The 21,090-nt window shown below is 43.5% G+C and overlaps 1 protein-coding gene across 9 annotated transcripts in view; it reads right to left on the reverse strand.

Moving 5' to 3' along the window:
• The window catches only part of PCNT (pericentrin), a 200,069-nt gene that overhangs the window by 144,330 nt on the left and 34,649 nt on the right, over nucleotides 1–21,090 (reverse strand). For 8 of the 9 annotated variants that reach the window (XM_061607607.1, XM_061607602.1, XM_061607606.1 and 5 more), the window contains 6 exons: nucleotides 19,040–19,295; nucleotides 17,238–17,296; nucleotides 16,448–16,622; nucleotides 5,691–5,815; nucleotides 3,636–3,747; nucleotides 2,235–2,499 (listed from right to left, as the gene is read on the reverse strand). In XM_061607607.1, the coding sequence (XP_061463591.1) occupies nucleotides 2,235–2,499; nucleotides 3,636–3,747; nucleotides 5,691–5,815; nucleotides 16,448–16,622; nucleotides 17,238–17,296; nucleotides 19,040–19,295 (992 nt within the window). The remainder of the gene's footprint in view (nucleotides 1–2,234; nucleotides 2,500–3,635; nucleotides 3,748–5,690; nucleotides 5,816–16,447; nucleotides 16,623–17,237; nucleotides 17,297–19,039; nucleotides 19,296–21,090) is intronic. The other variant, XM_061607601.1, reaches the window with a different exon arrangement.

Here is a 21,090-nt window from a genome sequence, read left to right on the forward strand (position 1 = left end):
GAAGTGGTAGTAATTTCCACAATTGCAGCTTCATTTTCCCCCCAAATACCACAATCATAGGATTATATTCCTGTATCCATATATAGGCCAGTCCACACCTAACATTTCTGTACAAAGCTGTGAGCTTCTGTGTGGCTAAGGAGTCACCTAAGCTAAGTCTATCCCACTAGAGTTATAAACCCCAGCTCCTTTTCATATCCCTGGTGGCTGTGGTGTACAAAAAGGATCTCTTAAAGATCTTTCCTAAATTGTTGTAAATTAGGATCATCTCTGTATTCCACCCCAAACAAGATTTGGAGCTCACTCAGGTGGGACCCAGTAGAAACTCACTGATTTCACCATAGTTCTGAAGAGATCTCAATTGTTTAGGTGCCAGGCATACCATAATGCTACAGCCTAGATGGTGCTGCTCAGGCCTTCCCAAATGTTCCCACAAAGATAGACAGGGAAGGGACCAGACACAGACTGGTCCACAGTGAAGGCTCCGGCATTTATAGAGATACTGAATGGTCTTGCACATACATGGCTGCTGCACACTAACTCACAGCATCATACAGCTTTTCATTGCTAAAAAGAACAATGAAATAATTATTTTAGCTATTTTCCATATTCTCTCTAGCTATGGCTATTTTGCCTGCATTTGTGGTGGGAAGAACAGGTTGTGTAGGACTCTGGATTCAAGGAGGCTTTACCTCGGACATTCCAATTAAATGTACAAAACCTACAAAAGCTTTTATCATCAGCTGCCACCACCTAAAATGAGGTATCTCCTTAGTCCTTAAGCATTTGGGGCACCTCACATTTTCAAATAATACAAAAATACCTGTTGAAGAGGAAAGTATAGTACAACACAGTGTAGGTAGCCACTGAGTGCATAAAACCAGAGGCAGATTAATAAATGTTTTTATCTTTTTCACTACTTAGGACAGACTAATAAGGTATTCAAATATAAAAAATATTTTTAGATTTACCTAAAACAGCAAACTCTTTGCCTCAGGATGGTATAAAACAAGGGTGGGAAACTTTTTATTTCAGGCCAAGGGGCCACGTTCCCCCATGGGCAGACTAAGTCAGTGGTGGTTGTGGCAAAAGTGGCCAGGGCAACAGATGTGACTCTTACTTTTGTTCAACAGGCTACATTACAGCTACGCAAAACCCACAGGTTCCTCTCTCTCTCTCTCCCTCCAGTCGAACAAGAGGCATTATCACAGTTCAAGGAAATATTCCAGCCAGGCAGAAACACTGAAGGAGGGCATAAAACAGAGCCAGATAGGGGTACTGACTTGAGAAAAGTTATGGCCTGGGAAGAGGTTGCGGCTTGCACCAAGTTCCAAGGGTGAGATAGAGTGCCCTGAAGGTTTCCCACCCCTGGAACAGAGGGGCAATGTACATACAATCTTCGTTTTCTTTTCAGGCCATCTCAAAATGCCCATGAATGGCATCAGCCAGAGTTTGCTAGAGCACCCTCAACTTGAAGCAGCTGCACACAGACCATAAGCATTCAGTAGAATCAACACAAGACAAACACTGAATGAAAGACACTCTTGACTTGCCTCTTTTAAAAAAAATCTAAATCAGGATTAACAAAAGATTCTCCAAGTGATGTGGACTAACCAATATCTTAAAAGTCACTTAAAGATTGCAAGACCAAGCTTGTGAAAACCTACTGAAGTAACACATGTCTGTCTGGTAACAAAAATAGCATTTTCTCAAGCACTGCCTGGAAGGTCTGGTCAGGGGAAGGGTTGTGAAAGGTGTCTAAGTCCCATAAAACAGTCTAATTTTCTTGACTCTCTTAACTAACATTAAGAGTTGTTTAAAAATGGAAGCCTGAATATCAAGCTAGTCAAACTCTAGTCATCATAACCAACAGAAATCTAGTTCCTCACACAGATGCTTGCTATGAGCATGCCTGTGTGGGGGTAATAAGGCTCTCCCTGAGCCAGAAGCACAGATCAAGGCGAGGGCTGGAAGAGAGTTCTCCAACCATGACCACCTGTACTAACTGCCAGAGGACACTATAAATCCACATTCATTACACATTTCCCCTTAAGAACATAAGGACATAAGAAGAGCCTGCTGGATCTGGCCAGTGGCCCATCTAGTCCAGCATCCTGTCCTCACAGTGGCCAACCAGGGGCCTGGGGGAAGCCTTTATTAAGCAGACAGTGCTGCTTCATCAGCCCTAATAAAATCTAATGCGACATATCAATTTAATAAATTATTAACATCACCCAAATTCTACATGTAGATCTTGGCTGTTCTCCATCTCTAACAGGGAGTAATCTTTCATTTCCTGCAGTCTCTGATGCAGCATTGTTAATTCTTCCCTGTAGTTTTCTTCCACAAACTTTAATTTCTGTTCAAAATAAAGTCTTAACTGTTCCAGTTCATTTTCATGTTCACTTCTTTTTTTATCCCATTTAAGCTGAAAGTCCTTCTTCAAGTATTCCATTTCTTCCATATGTGATGTTCGAGCAAGCAGCTGTTCTTTCAATTCTAAGGGGGAGAAGATGAAGGTAATACTCTTTTAATATATGAAAACAAAATCAAATAAGTTTTTTAAAAGTACAACACAACCCACATGAGAGAACCCTGAACGCTATTAAGAGGACTGAGCTTATAATATGATCTTGAATTTCTTGGATGCTAGGAAACACTTTATCAACTTGAACAGACCTTATTACAAGTTTTCAATTTGCTTGTACAATGGAACTTGCTCTCCTCCCCCTGCAGCCCCCCAATCTGATCTTGTAGGACACTTCAGAGCAGATTGCAGGGTGCAGAGAGGAGGGCAGAAAAACCTATTGCTCAAGCAGTCACTGCATATCACCCTATGTATCTAACAACTGCAGCTGGATTTACATTTTGCAAGATTTGCAAAAGAAAGGTTAAAAAGACTTTGGATCTATTAATATTGGCAAAGTTAAATGCATATCAAGAGGAAGAAAGTAAATATAAACATTGTCAAGTCTGAACACTGGTAATACAAATCTGATCTTGCCTATTTATTAATGCTAACTATTTAACATATCATTCTGTTATATTCATTAAATAGTTAGCATTAATAAATAGGTACTACATAAAGCACTGAGTTAATGTTTGGAAGTAATTGTTAATGTTTATAATAGCATGGGGATTATTTATTCTATATAAATTTAGACGGTTTTCGGTATACTTTGCATACTTGAAATAATAACATATTTTTAGAAAATCAACAGTACTTTTGAACAAGATAAAAATAGAAATTATATCAACCTTCAAGTTGAAGAATGTAACCTGAAATCCTGAAATTCAGGAAAACAAACTGACACTCCGTGGGAGGGGATAAGGTCAGAGTCCTTTGGAGTGTTAACTCTTTCCTGTTTCAAGCAACAGGAGAGGAAGACAATACTTATTTGGGGGTGTCCTCGTGCCCACTGGAAAATGAAAGTTTCCTCAAATATATGTTAACAATTGCTCAGCAAATTATTCATTATGAAGTTTTAAAATGTTGTCCCCTTAATATGTCATTACTAAAAAGTGGAAAATAAAAATGCTTCACCAAATGATAAGAGAATGTGACCCTACAATTCAAAAGTGAACAGAAAGTTAGCTATGTTACAATGCATCCTATGTCAGACATGTAAACCTACCACTTAATTCTTGTCGACTTGACCGAGCACTATCCAATTGAGACCAAAGGTGCTTGATTTCTTCTTCTGACTCTGCCTTTAATTTTTCCTGTATAGCCTTTAGGTTCTCTATCTAAAAGAGGCACAGTAAGTTAGTGCACCTACCAATTTAATAAAAATGCTAGTTTTCAAAATGCTCTAGATCGGGGTGGGGACCCCTTTTGGCCAATTTTCTGGCTCCTGATTGCTTACCAGCAGCAACAATAAAACCACTTTTAAAATTAGACTGCAGAAAAGAAGAAAGCTAACTAGGAATATTTGTGTGAAAGGACTGCGAGCTCAGTTCAGTTGTGGTACTGAAAATGCAATGCTAAGCTCAGAATGTGCTTGGAGGCAGCCTGTTCTTTTATTTGAATTATATGTCTTTTACACCTAATCTCTCACTTGTAAATCTAAGACACAGGTGGGGAATCTTTTCAGCCCAGAGTGCCATGTCTTTATCTCCCCACGTCCACATAATGATGTCAGGTGACTGCCATGTGGGTGGTCCCGCCCAGCTGTCAAAATTGGCCCACAGAGGTGGGGGAGATAGCAAACAAGCAGGAATGAATTCCCTGCACATCAGGTGATGTGTGGAAAGGTCAATCCTGCTTTCTGCAGGGTTTGGAAGTGCCAGTTAGTTTCCCATAAGGAACCTATAAGGTCCTCACACCTGAACCAAGCAGAAGTGAATTTCCTATGCATCAGTTGATGCACAGAGAATCCAGTCTTGCTTTCTGCAGGGTTTGGGTGCACTAGCTAGTTCCCCACCGGGATGTGTATCAGTTTAACACTGAGTGCAAACCAGACCATACACTTCCAAATACATGACCTAACAGTGGCCAATGTATTTTGTTTTTCAAATATAGTCGACATTACCAGTTTAAAAACCTGTATTGTTTGATAGCTTCCTAGCAGATCTGGTCTAGAGTTTATCAAACTCTGGTCAAGTCTTAGAACAATAACTAGCTCGCCTGGGAAAGGCAACCTGAAGACTTTCCTGTCACGGCTGACACCAAGAAGAGGGGACTGCTTCATCTTTGTGTAAAGAAAAGGGGCAAATGGAAAAGCAAAAAAAGAAAATCAGAGCAACAATGTGCTTCTTGTCACAGTTTCATCCATACCACACGTACAGTTATGAAATATGGTAACTGAGCATAAGCTGATTGAGTAGCATGTTGACAATTTAGTAAAATGTATTGCTGTTATTACAAGTAATGCTTATGTTACATGAATACTATGGCACCACTTTTAAATACTGTGGGTTCAATTAGACCTCACATACCATTCTTGCAATGTTATGCACTTTACACCTGTGGAGTATTATTGACCCTGGTTATCTTTTTCCAGCTATGTTGTTTTCAATGGAGAAAGGAATTTTCAATGAAGATTTAATTCAGGGGTTCCTAACTGGGGACCATGGACTCTACGGACCCAAGTGAGCCCGTGGATGGGCTTAAGGTGATCTGGGAACTGGACCCAAAAAATATCAATTTCCAATACAGTAAAATAAATTGTATTTATTTTGTTGTTGTTATGTGCCTCCAAGTCAACCACGACTTATGGCGACCCTCCATATCTTTCAGATTCTCAAAGGGGTCCATTACCCAAAAACGGTTAAGAACCACTGGTTGAATTTGTTACTTGCAAATGGTGTCTTGCTTAGGAACACAAGAAGCTGCCTTACACAGAGTCAGACAATTGGTCTACCTGTTCAATATTTCCTACACTGACTGGCAGTGGCTTTCCAGGGTTTCAAACAGTGTTCTCTCCCAACCCTAACCCTGGAGATGTCGAGAATTGAACCTGAGACCTGCATGCAAGGCAGATTCTCTACCACTGAGCTACAGCCCATTCCCATCAATACCACCACCACCACCACCACAAAAAAAAAGGGATTGATACAGTAAAAATCTTACTATTGACCAAACGTTAAAGTAGAAAATTTCTTTAACACCAAGTCCTGAAAGTTTATCAACTTATCAATATTTATTTATCAAATTACCTTTGCATTTCCAAAATAAAGAGCTGATTTACCTCCTGCTGTAACTCTCCTTCTTGTTTCTTGCTTTGCTCTTTCATATCTTCCAACTTTTGTCCATGTTCAATCTGCAGTTTTGTCATGGCCAAATCAAACTGGTTTTTGAAGTTTTCATGCTCCACTATAAAATAATGTTGAATCAAAATGCACACAAAGAACGCACTCTACCCCCAAGATATAGCCCCCCTTGTGAGAAGACCACTTCTTCTCTGGCACCAGAACAGTACAAAGGTCTGAAGAAGTGTAAGGACAGCAGTGAATCTGTGAGTTCTGCTTTATATGCACAATTCTATTAGTTTTCTAATAAATATCACAATTTTTGTAGCAATATAACTGACCAAAAATGTATTATAGCATGAAATGTGAAATCATCAGTTACTCCACTTTCGACTAAAAGAGAGCCAGTATGGTGTAGCAGTTAGAGTTCAACTCCCCATTTGGACATAACGCTCACTGGGGGATCATGGATTAGTCATCATCTCTTAGCCTAACCTGCCTCAAAGGGAAAGAGGAGAACCATGCATGCTACCTTGAGTTCTTTGGAAGAAAGGTGTGATACACATCTAATAATAAATAAATAAGGTTATATTACAATACAATCCTTGCTAGTTTATATTTTCACACATTTATATCCCACGTTTCTTGTCATAAAACCCAGAACAGTGTATACGTGGTTCCCAGATGGTCACTCATCCGGGCACTGACCAGACCTAGACCAGGTTTGCTTAAGCAAGCTGGCAGCCTCATGCACCTTCAGACCATACCTGGGGACCTGTTTACTCAGAATCAAGCGTCATTGTGTTTAATAAGACTTATCCCACATAAGGGTATATAGGACTACAAAACTGGAAGACAAAAGAGAAGTATTGTATTATGGAAATTCTACAACTATGGACTTTTGTTTTGCATCAAGGAGACCCACCCTAAGTTGACATACCAGGGAAACAAGAGCATTACCAGGAGTTAAAGAGAATTATAGGAGGAAAAAGGTTTAGAGTTGACAAGATTAACATGAAATCATGTTAGAAGTGAGTCATTCTGGAAGTCAGCAAGAAGTACAGCAAACAGGGAATGAAAAACGGGAATGAATAAGGACACCTAGAGAGGGTGACACATCAAAGTCATCTTGCCCTGAACTGAAGATCAACATGACTGAGAAGTATATGGCATAAAAAATCAAGACCTGCAAGACTACCCCAGGGAGACAAGGGCTGAAAATCCAAAGAGGAAAGAGAGTAAGTCATCCGAGAAGATATATTTGTTCTTACTGTGAAATGTACCATTGGTCTCACCTGAAAGGTGATTTTCATAGGAAGGGGCCATCACTGTGGGTAACAGTTCCACCTATCGTGCGAAGGCAAGAATGTTTTTGAAGTCAAGACTAGGGACGTCATGCCCCTCCCACTCTCCAGTTCATTCGTAGCGAGTCTAAAAGAGATATCTAAAAATACAAGAACAAGGCCAACAGGCCCGCCAGGAAAATAACATAATAGTCACATGCATAACAACATGACTCTAACCTAACTACATAACATAACAGAACTAAAAGTCTTGACTTCACTCTTACATTTAAATATAATATGGAAACAATAACATATAACCCATTGATAAAATCACTAGTCATCCTCCAACTGGGAGGGTCGTGATGGCCCCTTCCTATGAAAATCACCTTTCAGGTGAGACCAATGGTACATTTTCCATAGGAAGTGGGCCATCACTGTGGGATGTACCAAAGCAACCCATATAGGGAGGGACCACCCACATGTTAATCCTCATTAAGAACCTGTTGCAACACTCGTCTGCCAAAAGAAGCATCAGCAGAGGCATAACGATCAATTTTATAATGTCTTATAAACGAGTGTGGGGAAGACCAGACTGCGGTCCTACAAATATCGGCAACAGGAGCATTAGTAGCAAAAGCAGCCGAAGTGGCAGCTGACCTAGTAGAATGAGCTGTTATACTAGCAGGAACTGGCAGCTTCAGGGACTCATATGCTAAGGTAATGCATGCCCTTAACCAACGGGATAAGGTAGGATTGGATACTTTATGCCCCATAGACCCTGGATGAAAGGATACAAACAGAGACTCCGTTCGTCGAATCTCTTGGGTCCTAGACAGGTAGGTCTTGAGAGCCCTCCGGACATCCAACGAATGCCAAGCCTTCTCGAGAGGATGGGTAGGATTCGGGCAAAAGGAAGGCAAAACAATGTCCTGGTTGCAATGAAAAACTGGATCGACCTTGGGACGAAAGGAAGGGTCAGTCTTCAGCACAACAGAGTCCTTATGGAAGACGCAGAGGTGTCTAGCGGAAGACAATGCGCCCAACTCCGAAACGCGTCTGGCAGATGTGATTGCAATCAGAAACAGGACCTTGAAGGACAGAATACGTAGGGGCACAGTTCTGATGGGTTCAAACGGAGGGCGTTGCAAAGCCTGCAGAACTTTCGGCAAACTCCATGAGGGGAACCGATGGACAACAGCCGGAGAGCGTAGGGCGACTCCCCTCAAAAAACGTTTGATGAACGGATGTGAGGAAATATGATCTCCAGGAGAGGACACGGAGAGAATGGATGACAGAGTAGACGCATGTCGACGTAGAGTGTTGGGTCGAAGTCCCATCATAAAGCCACTATGGAGAAATTGGAGCACCTGGTGCACATTGGCCTGGGATGGATCGTGGTGGTGGGACTGACACCACTTGGAGAAAGCCACCCAGGTATGTTGATAAATGCGAGTGGTAGATGGTCTTCTCGAGGCCAAAATAATATCAATCACAGCGTCAGACAGTCCAGCTGACCTCAAGTGTCCCCGTTCAAACGCCACGCTGTTAGATTGAGCCAAGTAGGGTCCTGGTGCAGTACTGGACCCTGGGATAAGAGGTCTGGCGTTACTGGAAGTGTCCAAGGGTCCATCATTGATATTGCCAGAAGATCTGAGAACCACGGACGGCGTGGCCAAAATGGTGCTATCAGAACCAGCTGTGCCCTTTCGGTTCGCGCCTTCCTCAAGGTTTTGGCTAACAATGGTATGGGAGGAAAGGCGTACAATAGACCGTCTGGCCACGGTGTTGTCAGAGCATCCACTGCTTCTGCTGTTGAGTCCAGGTATCGGGCAAAGTACCTGGGAAGCTGGCAATTGTGACTGGAAGCAAACAGGTCGACTGAGAGGGCGCCGAACCGACACTGGAGACGATGGAAAATGGCTGGATGAAGTTTCCATTCTCCCGGGAAGACCTGTTGTCTGCTGAGCCAGTCTGCTGTCACATTCAAAATCCCTTTGAGGTGCTCTGCTTTCAGGGATTGTAGATGTTGTTCTGCCCAGACAAAGATGAGGGAGGCTAAGTCCTGCAGAGGACGAGACCTGGTGCCCCCTTGTCTGTTCAAATGTGATTTTACACACGTGTTGTCTGTTCGAATGAGCACATGATGCAAAGGGAACAGAGACTGAAAATGACATAGAGCCAAGTGGACAGCCTTTAGTTCCAGCCAGTTGATGCTTCGAGCTCGCTCTGCGTTGGGCCAAACCCCCTGAACATACTGGGAGTTGCAGTGGGCTCCCCAACCTATGAGGCTGGCGTCTGTGGTCACGACGGTTCTGCGGGGTTCTCTGAACGACGTGCCCTTGGAGAGGTGTTGAACCTTGGTCCACCAGCGGAAGGAGAGGCGCAGAGCGGGGCTCAAACGAACTTTGCGATGGTTGGAGCTGGCAATGTCTTTTTGAAAAGGCAACAGAGTCCACTGAAGGGGCCGAGTGTGAGCTCGAGCCCAGGGTACAATGTGGATTGTGGAGATAAACATCCCGAGCGCTCTGGCGAGAAGCATGACGTCTGCGGATGTTTGTTGCATCAGGGACCTTGCGATGCTTGTGATGGCAGTGATGCGATCTGGAGCCAAGAAGACCATTGCCTGCAGGGTGTCCAACATTGCCCCAAGATGTAGTAGGCGTTGGGTTGGTTGGAGATGGCTTTTGTCGAAGTTGACCAGCCAGCCGTAGGTCTGCAAAACATTGAGGGTGATCATTAAATGATGATGAGCCAGCTCTTCAGATTTGGCCCGTATAAGCAGATCGTCCAAATATGGGTAGATATGAACCCCTTGGGTCTGAAGGTAAGCCACTAGGATGAGTAGCACCTTGGAAAATACTCTTGGAGCAGAGGAGAGGCCAAATGGCATCGCTCTGTATTGAAAATGTTGGTGGCCAAAGGCAAACCGAAGAAACTTTCTGTGGGCTATGCAAATGGGTACATGGAGATACGCTTCCTTAAGGTCGATAGAAGCCAGGAAGTCTCCTTCATGCAGACTCTCGGTAATGGAATGGAGAGATTCCATTTTGAACCTGCGGTATGTTACAAATCGGTTGACAAACTTGAGGTCCAATACCGCCCTCCAAGATAAATCTCGTTTTGGCACAGCAAATAGGAGGGAGTACACCCCTTCCGATCTCTCAGTTGTGGGAACTGGCTCTATTGCCGCTATGTGCAAGAGGTGATGTATAGCTGTCTGCATGATGTTGTGCCTGGCTGGTGCCCTTGGGCAAGGAGACGGGTGGAATCTGTCTGACGGGGTTGCCCAGAACTCTATGGTATAGCCATAAGTGAAGAGGTCCCTGATCCAGGGGACCGTAGTAAGGCGCAGCCATCGATCTCCAAAATTAAGTAATCTGCCACCAATGGGGATGGCGTTAATACTACTTGTGTAGGCGAGGACCTCCCCTATATGAGGACGATGAGTTGCCCCTGCGCCCTTGGTACTGACCTCTGCCCTGGGGGCGTCGGTTCCAGGAGCCCCTGAATGCGTTGGAATCATAGGGTCTGAAATCGCGGCCTCGTCCTCCTGGTCGCGTTCCTCGAAAGGGCTGGTTAGAACGAAAGGAGGGAAATCGCCTGAGGGGCCTGTGGTCGATGTTCTTGATTGTGGCTAGAACCGGTTTGTGGGCGTCTTTTGGATCAACCAGAACTGCCTTTAGAGCTTCCTCACCGAAGAGTAGAGATCCGGAGTAAGGAGCCTTGGACAGGTTCAATCTAGCCGCTGAATCAGCTTGCCAGTGGCGAAGCCAGAGGGTGCGACGAGCGACTATTTGAGTCGTCATGGCTCGTGCCCCTAATTGGGTGGCATCCAAAGTGGCATCGGCCACAAAGGCTGCTGTCTTACGTAACTTCAATAGTGCTCTTTTGAAGGCGACAGGATCAGGGTTATCGTCCTCTAGAAGGTCATCCAGCCACATCATAGATGCTCTGGAGAAGATGGAGGCTGAGGCAGAGGCACGCATGGCTAGGGCAGTGGCCTCGTGGTTCTTGCGGAGGGCGAAGTCTATTCGACGTTCAGTAGTATCTTTTAGGTGGGATTCCCCTTCCCTGGGCAAGATAGATCGTGAAACGAGGCGAGCGATCGGTTCATCTATGCCAGGGACATCTAAGTTGGTGGCGAAGTCTGGGGCTAGGGCGTAAAGTCTGTCAGCCATGTTCTTGAAGCGTCGAGCTTTGAGCGGGTGGGCCCATTCTTTGGAAGCTAATTTGGCAATTGGGTCCGGCACCGGGATGTAGTGTTCAGTAGGTGCAGGGGATTTGAGGACCTTGGCCCCTTTGAGAGTTGGAGCGGACGAAGTTGAGGGCGCAGTCTGGAGACCAAGGGTATGAAGTACCCTACGTGCGAGCGGTTGGTAATCTGAGGTATTGAACAAGCGATACGATGTATCCTCCTCATGATCTGAATAGTCGCTCCAGTCGTCTCCTTCAACATGGTCAGTGAAAGTTAACTCCTCCGCATACGAGGCTTTGTCCGTACATCTGCCTCTGGCTAAATCGAAGGGATCTGGCGAGCAGGAAGGATGAGCAGCATGGAACGCGCGTTGGTCCATGTTGAGTGGGGGTCTGGCAGGAACCTGTGGTAGTGACTGCATTTGTGTGAAATAAGCCAGCATGGCTTGGAGTTGGGAGAGGAAATCAGGAGACAGCTGCAGACCAGATGTGTGAGATGTATGTGCCTGGTGGGCTATTGGAACAGATGTCTGAGGCGGTAAGCCAGAGGTAGGTTCGTTAGGCGAACCGTGAGGGGGAAAGCCAACAAACTCTTCCTCGTCAGAGGCAGGAGCAGGAGAACGGAAAATATCACTTATGTGTGTCTGTGCTGTGGTGGTTGTTGGCACAGAGACATAACGAGGGCGCTTTGGTTTACTATGGCTGGGAAGATGTTTTGTCTTAGCCAGTGCTTTGGCATGTCTGGTCTTAGACGTGTTAGTATGTTGTGGCTTGGCTGATTGTGGCATGTCTGGCTGATCTGGCACCATGTGTGTTGATGGTGACATGCCTGGCTGTTCTGCCATCTTATATGAACCTGGGTGCAGTACACTGCCACGGAGGGGGCAGGATGTAAAGACCTGAACTGGCACAGCGTACTACCACGGAGGGGGTAGGATACACTGGCAGATGGCGAATGCACTGCCACAGAGGGGGCAGAATGCACAGAGGTATCAACGTTAATATAATATAGGCCGTTTTAGAGTTGGCACACTCAGATTAGTGCTGTAGGCTGGGTTTTTGGCTTGTTCACGGCCCCATAGGGGGCAGGATATGTAATGTAAATCAGATTTAGTACAAGTCAGCCACTGATATTAAAGGTCCAGCCTTGATAATGTAATCCAGCCACTAGGATTAAAGCTCCAGCCTTGATAATGTAATCCAGCCACTAGGATTAAAACTCCAGCCTTGATAATGTAATCCAGCCACTAGGATTAAAGCTCCAGCCTTGATAATACAATCCAGCCCACTAGGATTGGAGCTCCAGCCTTAATAATACAATTCAGCCACTATGATTACAGCCACAGTAAAAATGTGTGTAAATCAGCCTTGTGTAAATTTGTCAGCAGCACATATACACAAACATACAGATAGATAGCCTGCAGGGGAGGTATCCGATGCTTAAAAAATGGTAACGAAAAAGGCGGGAATTTTGAATTTCAAAAAATGGCGCCCAGAAAAACGGGCGGGAAAAAAACGATCAAAAGGGGGCTGAGGAAGAAGGAGCAATGGCGGCCGTCGGAAGCGAACTGGGAGAAGGGCTGCCCAGCACGGACTCGCCGAAAGCCGCAGTAGCGGCTCTGGAAAAACTCTAGAAGGGCAGGTAGAGGCAAAAAACGGCAGCCGCCGCAGAGAGAGCCGCAATAGCGGTCTGTAAAGCCCTTCGCAGTGGGATTTAAGCCACGTAGCGAGGGCGATCTGCGGTAAGGAGTAAGAGCGGGAGCCGCAGCTGCAAGCTCCCGCTGAGATCGGATCAGCCGCAGCCGCGGCAACGATCGGGGGGGGGAAGGAGGGTGGATTCCCCTTCCCTCACAAGCGATCAAGAGATCGGATCAGCCGCAGCCGTGGTAACGATCGGGGGGGGGAGGGAGGGGGATTCTCCTTCCCTCACAAGCGATCAAAAGCGATCAAAAAGAGAACCGCAGCCGCGGTCACTGAGGGAGCCCCCTGGCTACGGATACGGCAGAGCCGGGGGGGGGAGGGGGCTTGAAACTGCCAAAACAAAGAGAGCCGCAGCCGCGGTCTCAGAGGGAGCCCCCAGTCAAGGAAATAAAAGAAATTAAATAGCCTTGAGGAAAGGGGGAAGAGAGCCGCAGCCGCGGTCTCTGAGGGGATCCTCAGTAGGCTAGACACAAAAAACGGAAAAAAGGTTTTAAAGAGAGATAGACTTAGCTAAATGCTACGTGAAATTCCAATCTTGTTCGTACGAAGGCAAGAATGAACTGGAGAGTGGGAGGGGCATGACGTCCCTAGTCTTGACTTCAAAAACATTCTTGCCTTCGCACGATAGGTGGAACTGTTACCCACAGTGATGGCCCACTTCCTATGGAAAATGGTCTTCTACATGCCTGTAAAGATGATCTCAGGTGGGACTTGAGCTAGCAAAACTAGCAAAATCAAGAAGACTTAAGGACAAAGAAGCACAAACTTTTATAAATGTGGATTCAGAGTTTGTAGAGTCAAATCTAGCTTCAGGCCCAGTTATGAGATGGAAACAGCCTCGGGCATCCTGGTAGTGTGGGAAAATAGACAGGGGAAGTGCAACCCTCACAGCACCAGTTGATGCCATCAACCAGAGTATCCTTCTGGACCAACTATCTGGATTGGGCTTAGGAAGCATAGTAATATGGTGGCTCTGGTCCTTCCTGGAGGGTTGGTCTCAGAAAGCAGATTAGGGGATTTCTGTATCACCCTATGACCATTATGGTGTGCCTTTATTTGGTCCCTTATGCTACCTCATATGAAGTTGCTGGGAGAATACATTTGGAGTTTTGGAGTGAAGTCCCATAAGATGATACTCAGCAATATCTCTCTTTTTCACAGACTCACCCCAGGGAGGCTATGGAACTTCTAAACCAGAGCTTAGAGATCATTCTGGGATGGATAAGGGGAAACAAGCTGAAGCTTAATTTATTGCTTGTTACATTTATATCTCAACTTTCCTCCAAGGAGCCCAAAGCAATGCAAATCGTTTTCCTCTCTCCATTTTATCCCCACAACAATCCTGTGAGATTGGTTAGGTTCAGAAACAGTGACTGGCCCGAGGTCACCCAGAGAGCTTCATGGCCAAGTGGTAATTTGAACACTGGTCTCCTGGCTCAAGGTCCAACACTCTTAACTATATTCCTTGTAAACTGCTTACAGATTTTCTTACAATCAAGCGATATATGAATTTTGTTAAATAAAATAAACTACTACACCACACTGGCTCGCCAGACAAGTCAGAGTTGCCGTGCATGGGAGAACCAGTAACCCTGGACAGAGATGTTCAACCTCTCCCTGATGGGATTGCACACCCCCTGAAGGATCAAGTTCACAGTTTGGGGGTGCTTCAAGATTAATCACTGACTGGAGCAGCTCAGGTGGTGGTGATATCCAGGAGCGCCTTTCATCAGCTTAGACTGGTACACCAACTGTGAATCTATCTAGAGAAGACAGTTATCCATTCACTTGTCACAGACAGGACTTCTATAATGCACTTTACATATACCTTTGAAAATGTCGTGAAATCTTGCAATGGTACAAAACATGGCCACCAGGTTACTGGTGGAGGCCAGGCAGTCCGAACATGCTACCCTGATTTTGCATCAGGTACACTGTTTACCAATGCGCTTCCTGATCCATGTTAAAGTGCTAGTTAAAGGCTGTTGACGAGGACCCATCGGTCTGCGCATATAACACCTGTCCTGGCCCGTTTGCACTGGCTACCTATTTGTTTCCGAGCCAGATTCAAGGTGCTGGTTTTGACCTATAAAGCCTTATACAGTGTGGGACCGCAATACCTTGTGGAACGCCTCTCCCGCTATGAACCTACCCGTCCACTTCATTCAGTATCTAAGGCCCTCCTCCGGGTACCAACTCATCAGGAAGCCCGGAGAATTGTTGTTAGATCTAGGGCCTTTTCTGTGGTGGCCCCCGAACTCTGGAACAGCTTACCTGAGGAGATACGCCTGGCGCCTACGGTACTTTCTTTTAGGCGCCAGGTTAAGACCTGACTATACTCCCAGGCATTTTAATGTTTAATGTTTTCATGTTTAACGTTGTTAGTTAACTTGCTGTTATGTGTTATTGATTTTATTATATTATTGTATTTTAATCCTGTTTGCACACCGCCCAGAGAGCTATTAGCTATGGGCGGTCTAAAAATGAAATGAAATGAAATGAAATGAAATGAATGAATGAATGAATGAATGAATAAATAAATAAATAAATAAATACATTTGTTGGCGTGTGCGTGTATAGATCATACAAGGATGGAATCCAAGAGTCGCATAGAACAGGAATAAGCCAGGCCAGGCAAGTTTCTTGTAAGAGTCTTTACTAGGCAAAGACATTAGACACAGTTCTCTTCACAGACAGCTTTTCCCCCACACTGAGCTTTTCCAAGCATCCCACCTTATCAGGCTTCCCAGCCAGCTACTGACCTTGGCAAACTGGCGCTCTGTTCTCACAGCTTAACCCTTCTGCTTCAGGTTTCACTCTCTTTGCTAAAAACCCTGTCTGTGAGTCTCACAGCCTGCTTCACTGACCAACAGCCCCCACCTGAGACTCACAGATTACAAAACTTCATTGTTCATTATTACATTTCTACAAAGCTTGGGACCAGATTATTTAAAGAATCACCTGCACCCATATAGTATTGCCTATACCTTAATTAAGATCTAGTTCAGATGGCATAGCCCAGTGCCCACCAGTAAAGATAATTACACTGGTGAGCACACATAAAAGGGCCTTCTTGATGAAAGTCCTGCATTATGGAATGCAATTAGAAATTAGGCAGGCCCATCTCTCATATTTGTAGGGAAACTTTAAAAAACTATCTTTCCTCAAAAGGTTCTGATAGGGGGTTATGATGAAAGTAGTTCATTGGGGTTCAACTACGTTATTCTACGGTGGTGATTTTAATGTTATTATTGTTTATTGTTGCTTGACTATACGTTTTAAAAGGTTTTATGAAATGGATTTGTATTTTAAAATAATGTAAGCTCCCCTGTGAACATTTTAAAGAAGTCTGGAGGTGGAAAAAGTGCTAAATAAAATACAAAGGTTATTAGAGGGGAACCACAGAATTTATGGAAGATGGTTCAAACAGTTGGCCTCTTATTTCTGACAATTTTCATTCTACTGGCAGCAATGGCAAAGCACCTACTTCTTTCAGTGGGAGTAGATTAAATCCTTCTTCTTGCACAAAAAGTATATTGCAACGGTGATAACTCTTTCCAAAATACAATACCTACTTTCAGTCTGATCCTTTTCGAAAGACAGACTCTTCAACTTTCCTTTCACTTTGTCAACTTCTGTTTTTAGGGTTGTTTTCATCTCGTTTAATTCAATCTGATGTTTCAGCGATAGCTCTTCAGACATGGTTTTTAAACTGAGGTCTGTATTTGATGCCCATTCTTTTTTAAGACTCTAAAAGGAAACAAATTCTAACATTGAGAACTGCAACACAGTACCCTGAAATATCCACAACTTATTAAAAAAAGAAAACAGTCATTTTTCCAATCTGACCTCTTCTAATTTTAGTGACACTCCTATGCTTCTTGTCATTCCAGCTCCTATTTTATAAGCCTTTGCAAAAATGGAGCAGGCTTTCTGGACAGGACCTACCAACTTCTCAAGCAATTTGTTTTTCAAGCAGGAAGCTAACATCACTGCTTTTATATCATGATTTCGTTAGCAGCTGCATGATAGCCAGCAAGGACTCTTTAAAATATCACAGAACTAAATGTAAAGATGCATAGTCATTAATTCATTACTGCATTTGTATTAACATGTCTGAATGTTCAGTCATGCAAGATAGCATGTACATAGTTTCCTCTGTTTTAACAAAGGAGATTTCAGCATATGCCCTGTTCATATAAAATATTCATATAGCATTTTGAGGAACTGCAATGTAAATCAAAGAATGTTCATTGTATAAAAAAAGAAAGGGACCTTCTGGAAGGGTGGGATAGAAATTTCAATAATAATAATAATAATAATAATTTAAATGATATATTTAAAGGAACAAATTATATACAACACCTCCAATAACTGGGTATGTTTCTTCTCCATTTCCAGAGCTATTTCCTTCTTCTGTTTATCTGAAATATTAAATATATTGCAACAGAATATATTCAGCATATCGATTCATATAAACTTTCAACACACCAGTCAAAGCAAAAATTCTCTACTCCTTTAACTTCCACGCATCGTAAAACCTTGTCCATAACTTCCTTCTTTTCTTTTAACTACTACCTCAGCTTTTGCAAAATATTCTGATTTTTACAAAGTTTTAAACGCTTATTAAAACTTGCTGCTGAGCAGAGGATTTTGTTTCACCAACAGTTTGATTTTTATGAAGAGTACTAAGCCTTACTTACCTCCACATTTCTTGTGAAAGACATTGTGTTCTTCTAAACTATGTGCAAGCCCTGGACCGCTACCTGCACTCGGTTGTGTGCTGGATGAGGGCCAATAAATTGAGCCTGAATCTTAGCAAGACGGAAGCACTGTGGATTGGTGGTTCCCGAGTTCAGATAATTGCTCAGTTGCCTGCTTTGGATGGGGTCATACTCCCTCTGGAACTGCAGGCCCATAGTCTGGGGGTGCTCCTGGATCCATCTTTGTCACAAGAGGCCCAGGCGACCTCACTGGCTAGGAGTGCCTTTTACCAGCTTTGGCTAGTAAAACAGGTGTGGACATTTCTGGACTGGGATAGCCTGACCACTGTTGTCCACACGCTGGTAATGTCCAAGCTGGATTACTGTAATACGCTCTATGTGGGGCTGTCCTTGAGGTTGGTCCGGAAGCTGCAGCTAGTGCAAAATGGGGCATGCGACTGCTCACTGGGGCAGGATATAGCCAACATGTCACCCCACTGCTGAAAGAACTGCACTGGCTGCCCATTTGCAACCGGGCCAAGTTCAAGGTTCTAGTCTTGGGGTACAAAGCCCTATACAGCTTGTGACAAGGATACTTGAAAGACCATCTTATCCCTTATATACCCAGTCGATCTCTGCACTCTGCAAGTGAGGGCCTCCTGCAGATAACATCTTATCAGGAGGTCCATTCTGTACAACATATTAAATAGGTGCCATCTCTGTTATCTTTCGGCACCTAGTGAAGACCTTCCTCTTTCAACAAGTCTTTTAAGTTGAGACCTTATCCCAGTCTGTGTCGCAATTGCTTTTTAATATGTTTCTCAACATTTTTTAAAAACAATGTTTTTAAACTTTTTAAAAAAAATGTCTTGAAAGCTTTTTAAAAAAAACGTTTTTAAACATGTTTTGTTTTAATGTATTTTAAAGTCTGCTTTTATGATGCTTTGCATCCGTGTTGGAATTGCTTTTTATTTTTATTTTTTTTAAAAACCTTTTTTTCTAAACAATATGGTTTTTTAACTCTTTTTATTTAAGATGTTTTTAAAGCTTTTTTAAAAAATGTTTTTAAAGTTTATTGATTGATTGATTGATTGTATTTATATACAGCCCCATAGCCAAAGCTCTCTGGGAGAGTTACAGTACCTAAAATTGTTTTGTTTTAATGTATTTTAAGGTCTGTTTTTATGATATTTTAAAGTGTTTTTAGTGTTTTTGTTTGCCGCACTGGGCTCCTGCTGGGAGGAAGGGCGGGATATAAATCAAATAATAAATAAATAAATAATAGGATTATATTTTATATTTATATAATTTTGATACACTGTTAAGAATTTTCAAAACATGATCTATATCACTGAAATTGACATTCCATTTGCTCCAAAGCAGTACTGGAATAAGCCATCAAAATGCCTGGTCTAGTATTCTATGAATTAACAGTATTTTGTTGAAATCTGTAAGCTATATTACCCATGTCGAATTGATGTTGCAGAGCCATTTCTTCTTTTTCCTTATCATGCTGTTCCGTAATACGTTCCAAGTCAAAATGGAATCGGCCTTGTAAAACTGCTACTTCTTGAGCATGTTTATCATTGAGCATCTCACGTAACTCCATTAGGGCAGTTTCTTTTTCCTTTCTCAGATTAGTCTGCATCAGTTCCAACTGGGATGTGTGCATATTACTTGAACTTAGTTTTAGAGCTTCCAGTTTAAGATTATGAAGGGCCTGCAGCAAAGAAAGACAAGAATTAAAAACCCTAACCCTTTTTGTAATTACTTTCAGTTTCTTACAGTGCAATCCTACAGATCACTTATGACAGCAGGAAGGCCTCAGAATACCAGTTGTCAAGTCCTCTGCATCAGGGATGTCATGCAGCACTGGACGTATGCTGCTGCAGGGACCAAAAACAAAGGACATCAAAGGAGGGAAACAGCTTAATTGTCACTCTATATTTCCCTTAGACCTTGATTCGAACTCTAACAATGGTGTAACGTTTTATAGGGACAAAAGAGGTGGTTTGAGTAAAATACTCAAATTTGAATAAATGGAGCACCAAACACACACACACCTCCTACTCCACCAAAGAATGACACTAAAGCATAAGATTCCAGTTAATTCTACAACTAAGAATACAAACTGCAGTGAGGAACCTGTAACTCAGATGACAAGGTTCATGGCATGGGTCAATAGTACTCTGCCCTTGTGCTGTGCAAACAGAGAACACAAAAGCAGGAACTTTGGTGAAAAAGCTCACCAGAGAGTACCTTGCAAAAGCAGACTAGCCTTATAGTGATACAGTAGGGCCCCACTTCACGACGCTTTGCTTTACAGCAATTCGCTAATAGAGCAGTCTCAATTAGACGCAATTAGACTAAAGCCCCACTCATACGGCGCTTGTTCCACTTTTGCAGCAGTTTTTGGGCATCACACGCCATTCTATTCAATGAGTTCCGCTTTACAGCAGTTTTTGCTTTACAGCGGGGGTCTGGAACATAACGCACTGTATGAGTGGGGCCCTACTGTATACTCTTCTTATATTTGTTAAGAGTTTTTTCTTCAGAATCCTCACAAAAACTCAAGAACAAATAAATGCCCAGCAGAAACTTCAACTCCTCTCTTCCAACTGGTGATGCAACATCAAGGTAAGGTAGGGGATACAATACTTCACAGTACAACTGCTACAAATTTCTACCATGTTCTGCTTCCCTATTCCATCACAGTGAATATTGCATACTGACTGAAGTGAATTAAATCAGGAGTGGGGAACCTTTTCTGGCCAAACGGCCAGATCATAATCTCCCCACGCATGATGGGCCAAATCTGACAGGTGGGCAGGGTCACACATCTGGGCAATCACCTGACATCACTATGTCATGAAGCTTCAAGCCCAACTGTCAAAACTCCAAAACCACTGTGCAGGGCTATCTCAAAACCTTTTCGAAGCAGCCTTGTCCTGCTTTTTGAATATCCAAAAACTAGAGGTTCAAAAGGGAGCACTGGGAGGGAGAACATAAGAAGAGCCTGCTGGATCAGGCCAGTGGCCCATCTAGTCCAGCATCCTGTTCTCACAGTGGCCAACCAGGTGCCTGGGGGAAGCCCGCAAGCAGGACCCGAGTGCAAGAACACTCTCCCCTCCTGAGGCTTCCGGCAACTGGTTTTCAGAAGCATGCTGCCTCTGACTAGGGTGGCAGAGCACAGCCATCATGGCTAGTAGCCATTGATAGCCCTGTCCTCCATGAATTTGTCTAATCTTCTTTTAAAGCCAACCAAGCTGGTGGCCATTACTGCATCTTGTGGGAGCAAATTCCATAGTTTAAGTATGCGCTGAGTAAAGAAGTACTTCCTTTTGTCTGTCCTGAATCTTCCAACATTCAGCTTCTTTGAATGTCCACGAGTTCTAGTATTATGAGAGAGGGAGAAGAACTTTTCTCTATCCACTTTCTCAATGCCATGCATAATTTTATACACTTCTATCATGTCTCCTCTGACCCACCGTTTCTCTAAACTAAAAAGCCCCAAA

This window comes from Rhineura floridana, chromosome 2 (genome assembly GCF_030035675.1).
Source record: "Rhineura floridana isolate rRhiFlo1 chromosome 2, rRhiFlo1.hap2, whole genome shotgun sequence".
NCBI lineage: Eukaryota > Metazoa > Chordata > Lepidosauria > Squamata > Rhineuridae > Rhineura > Rhineura floridana.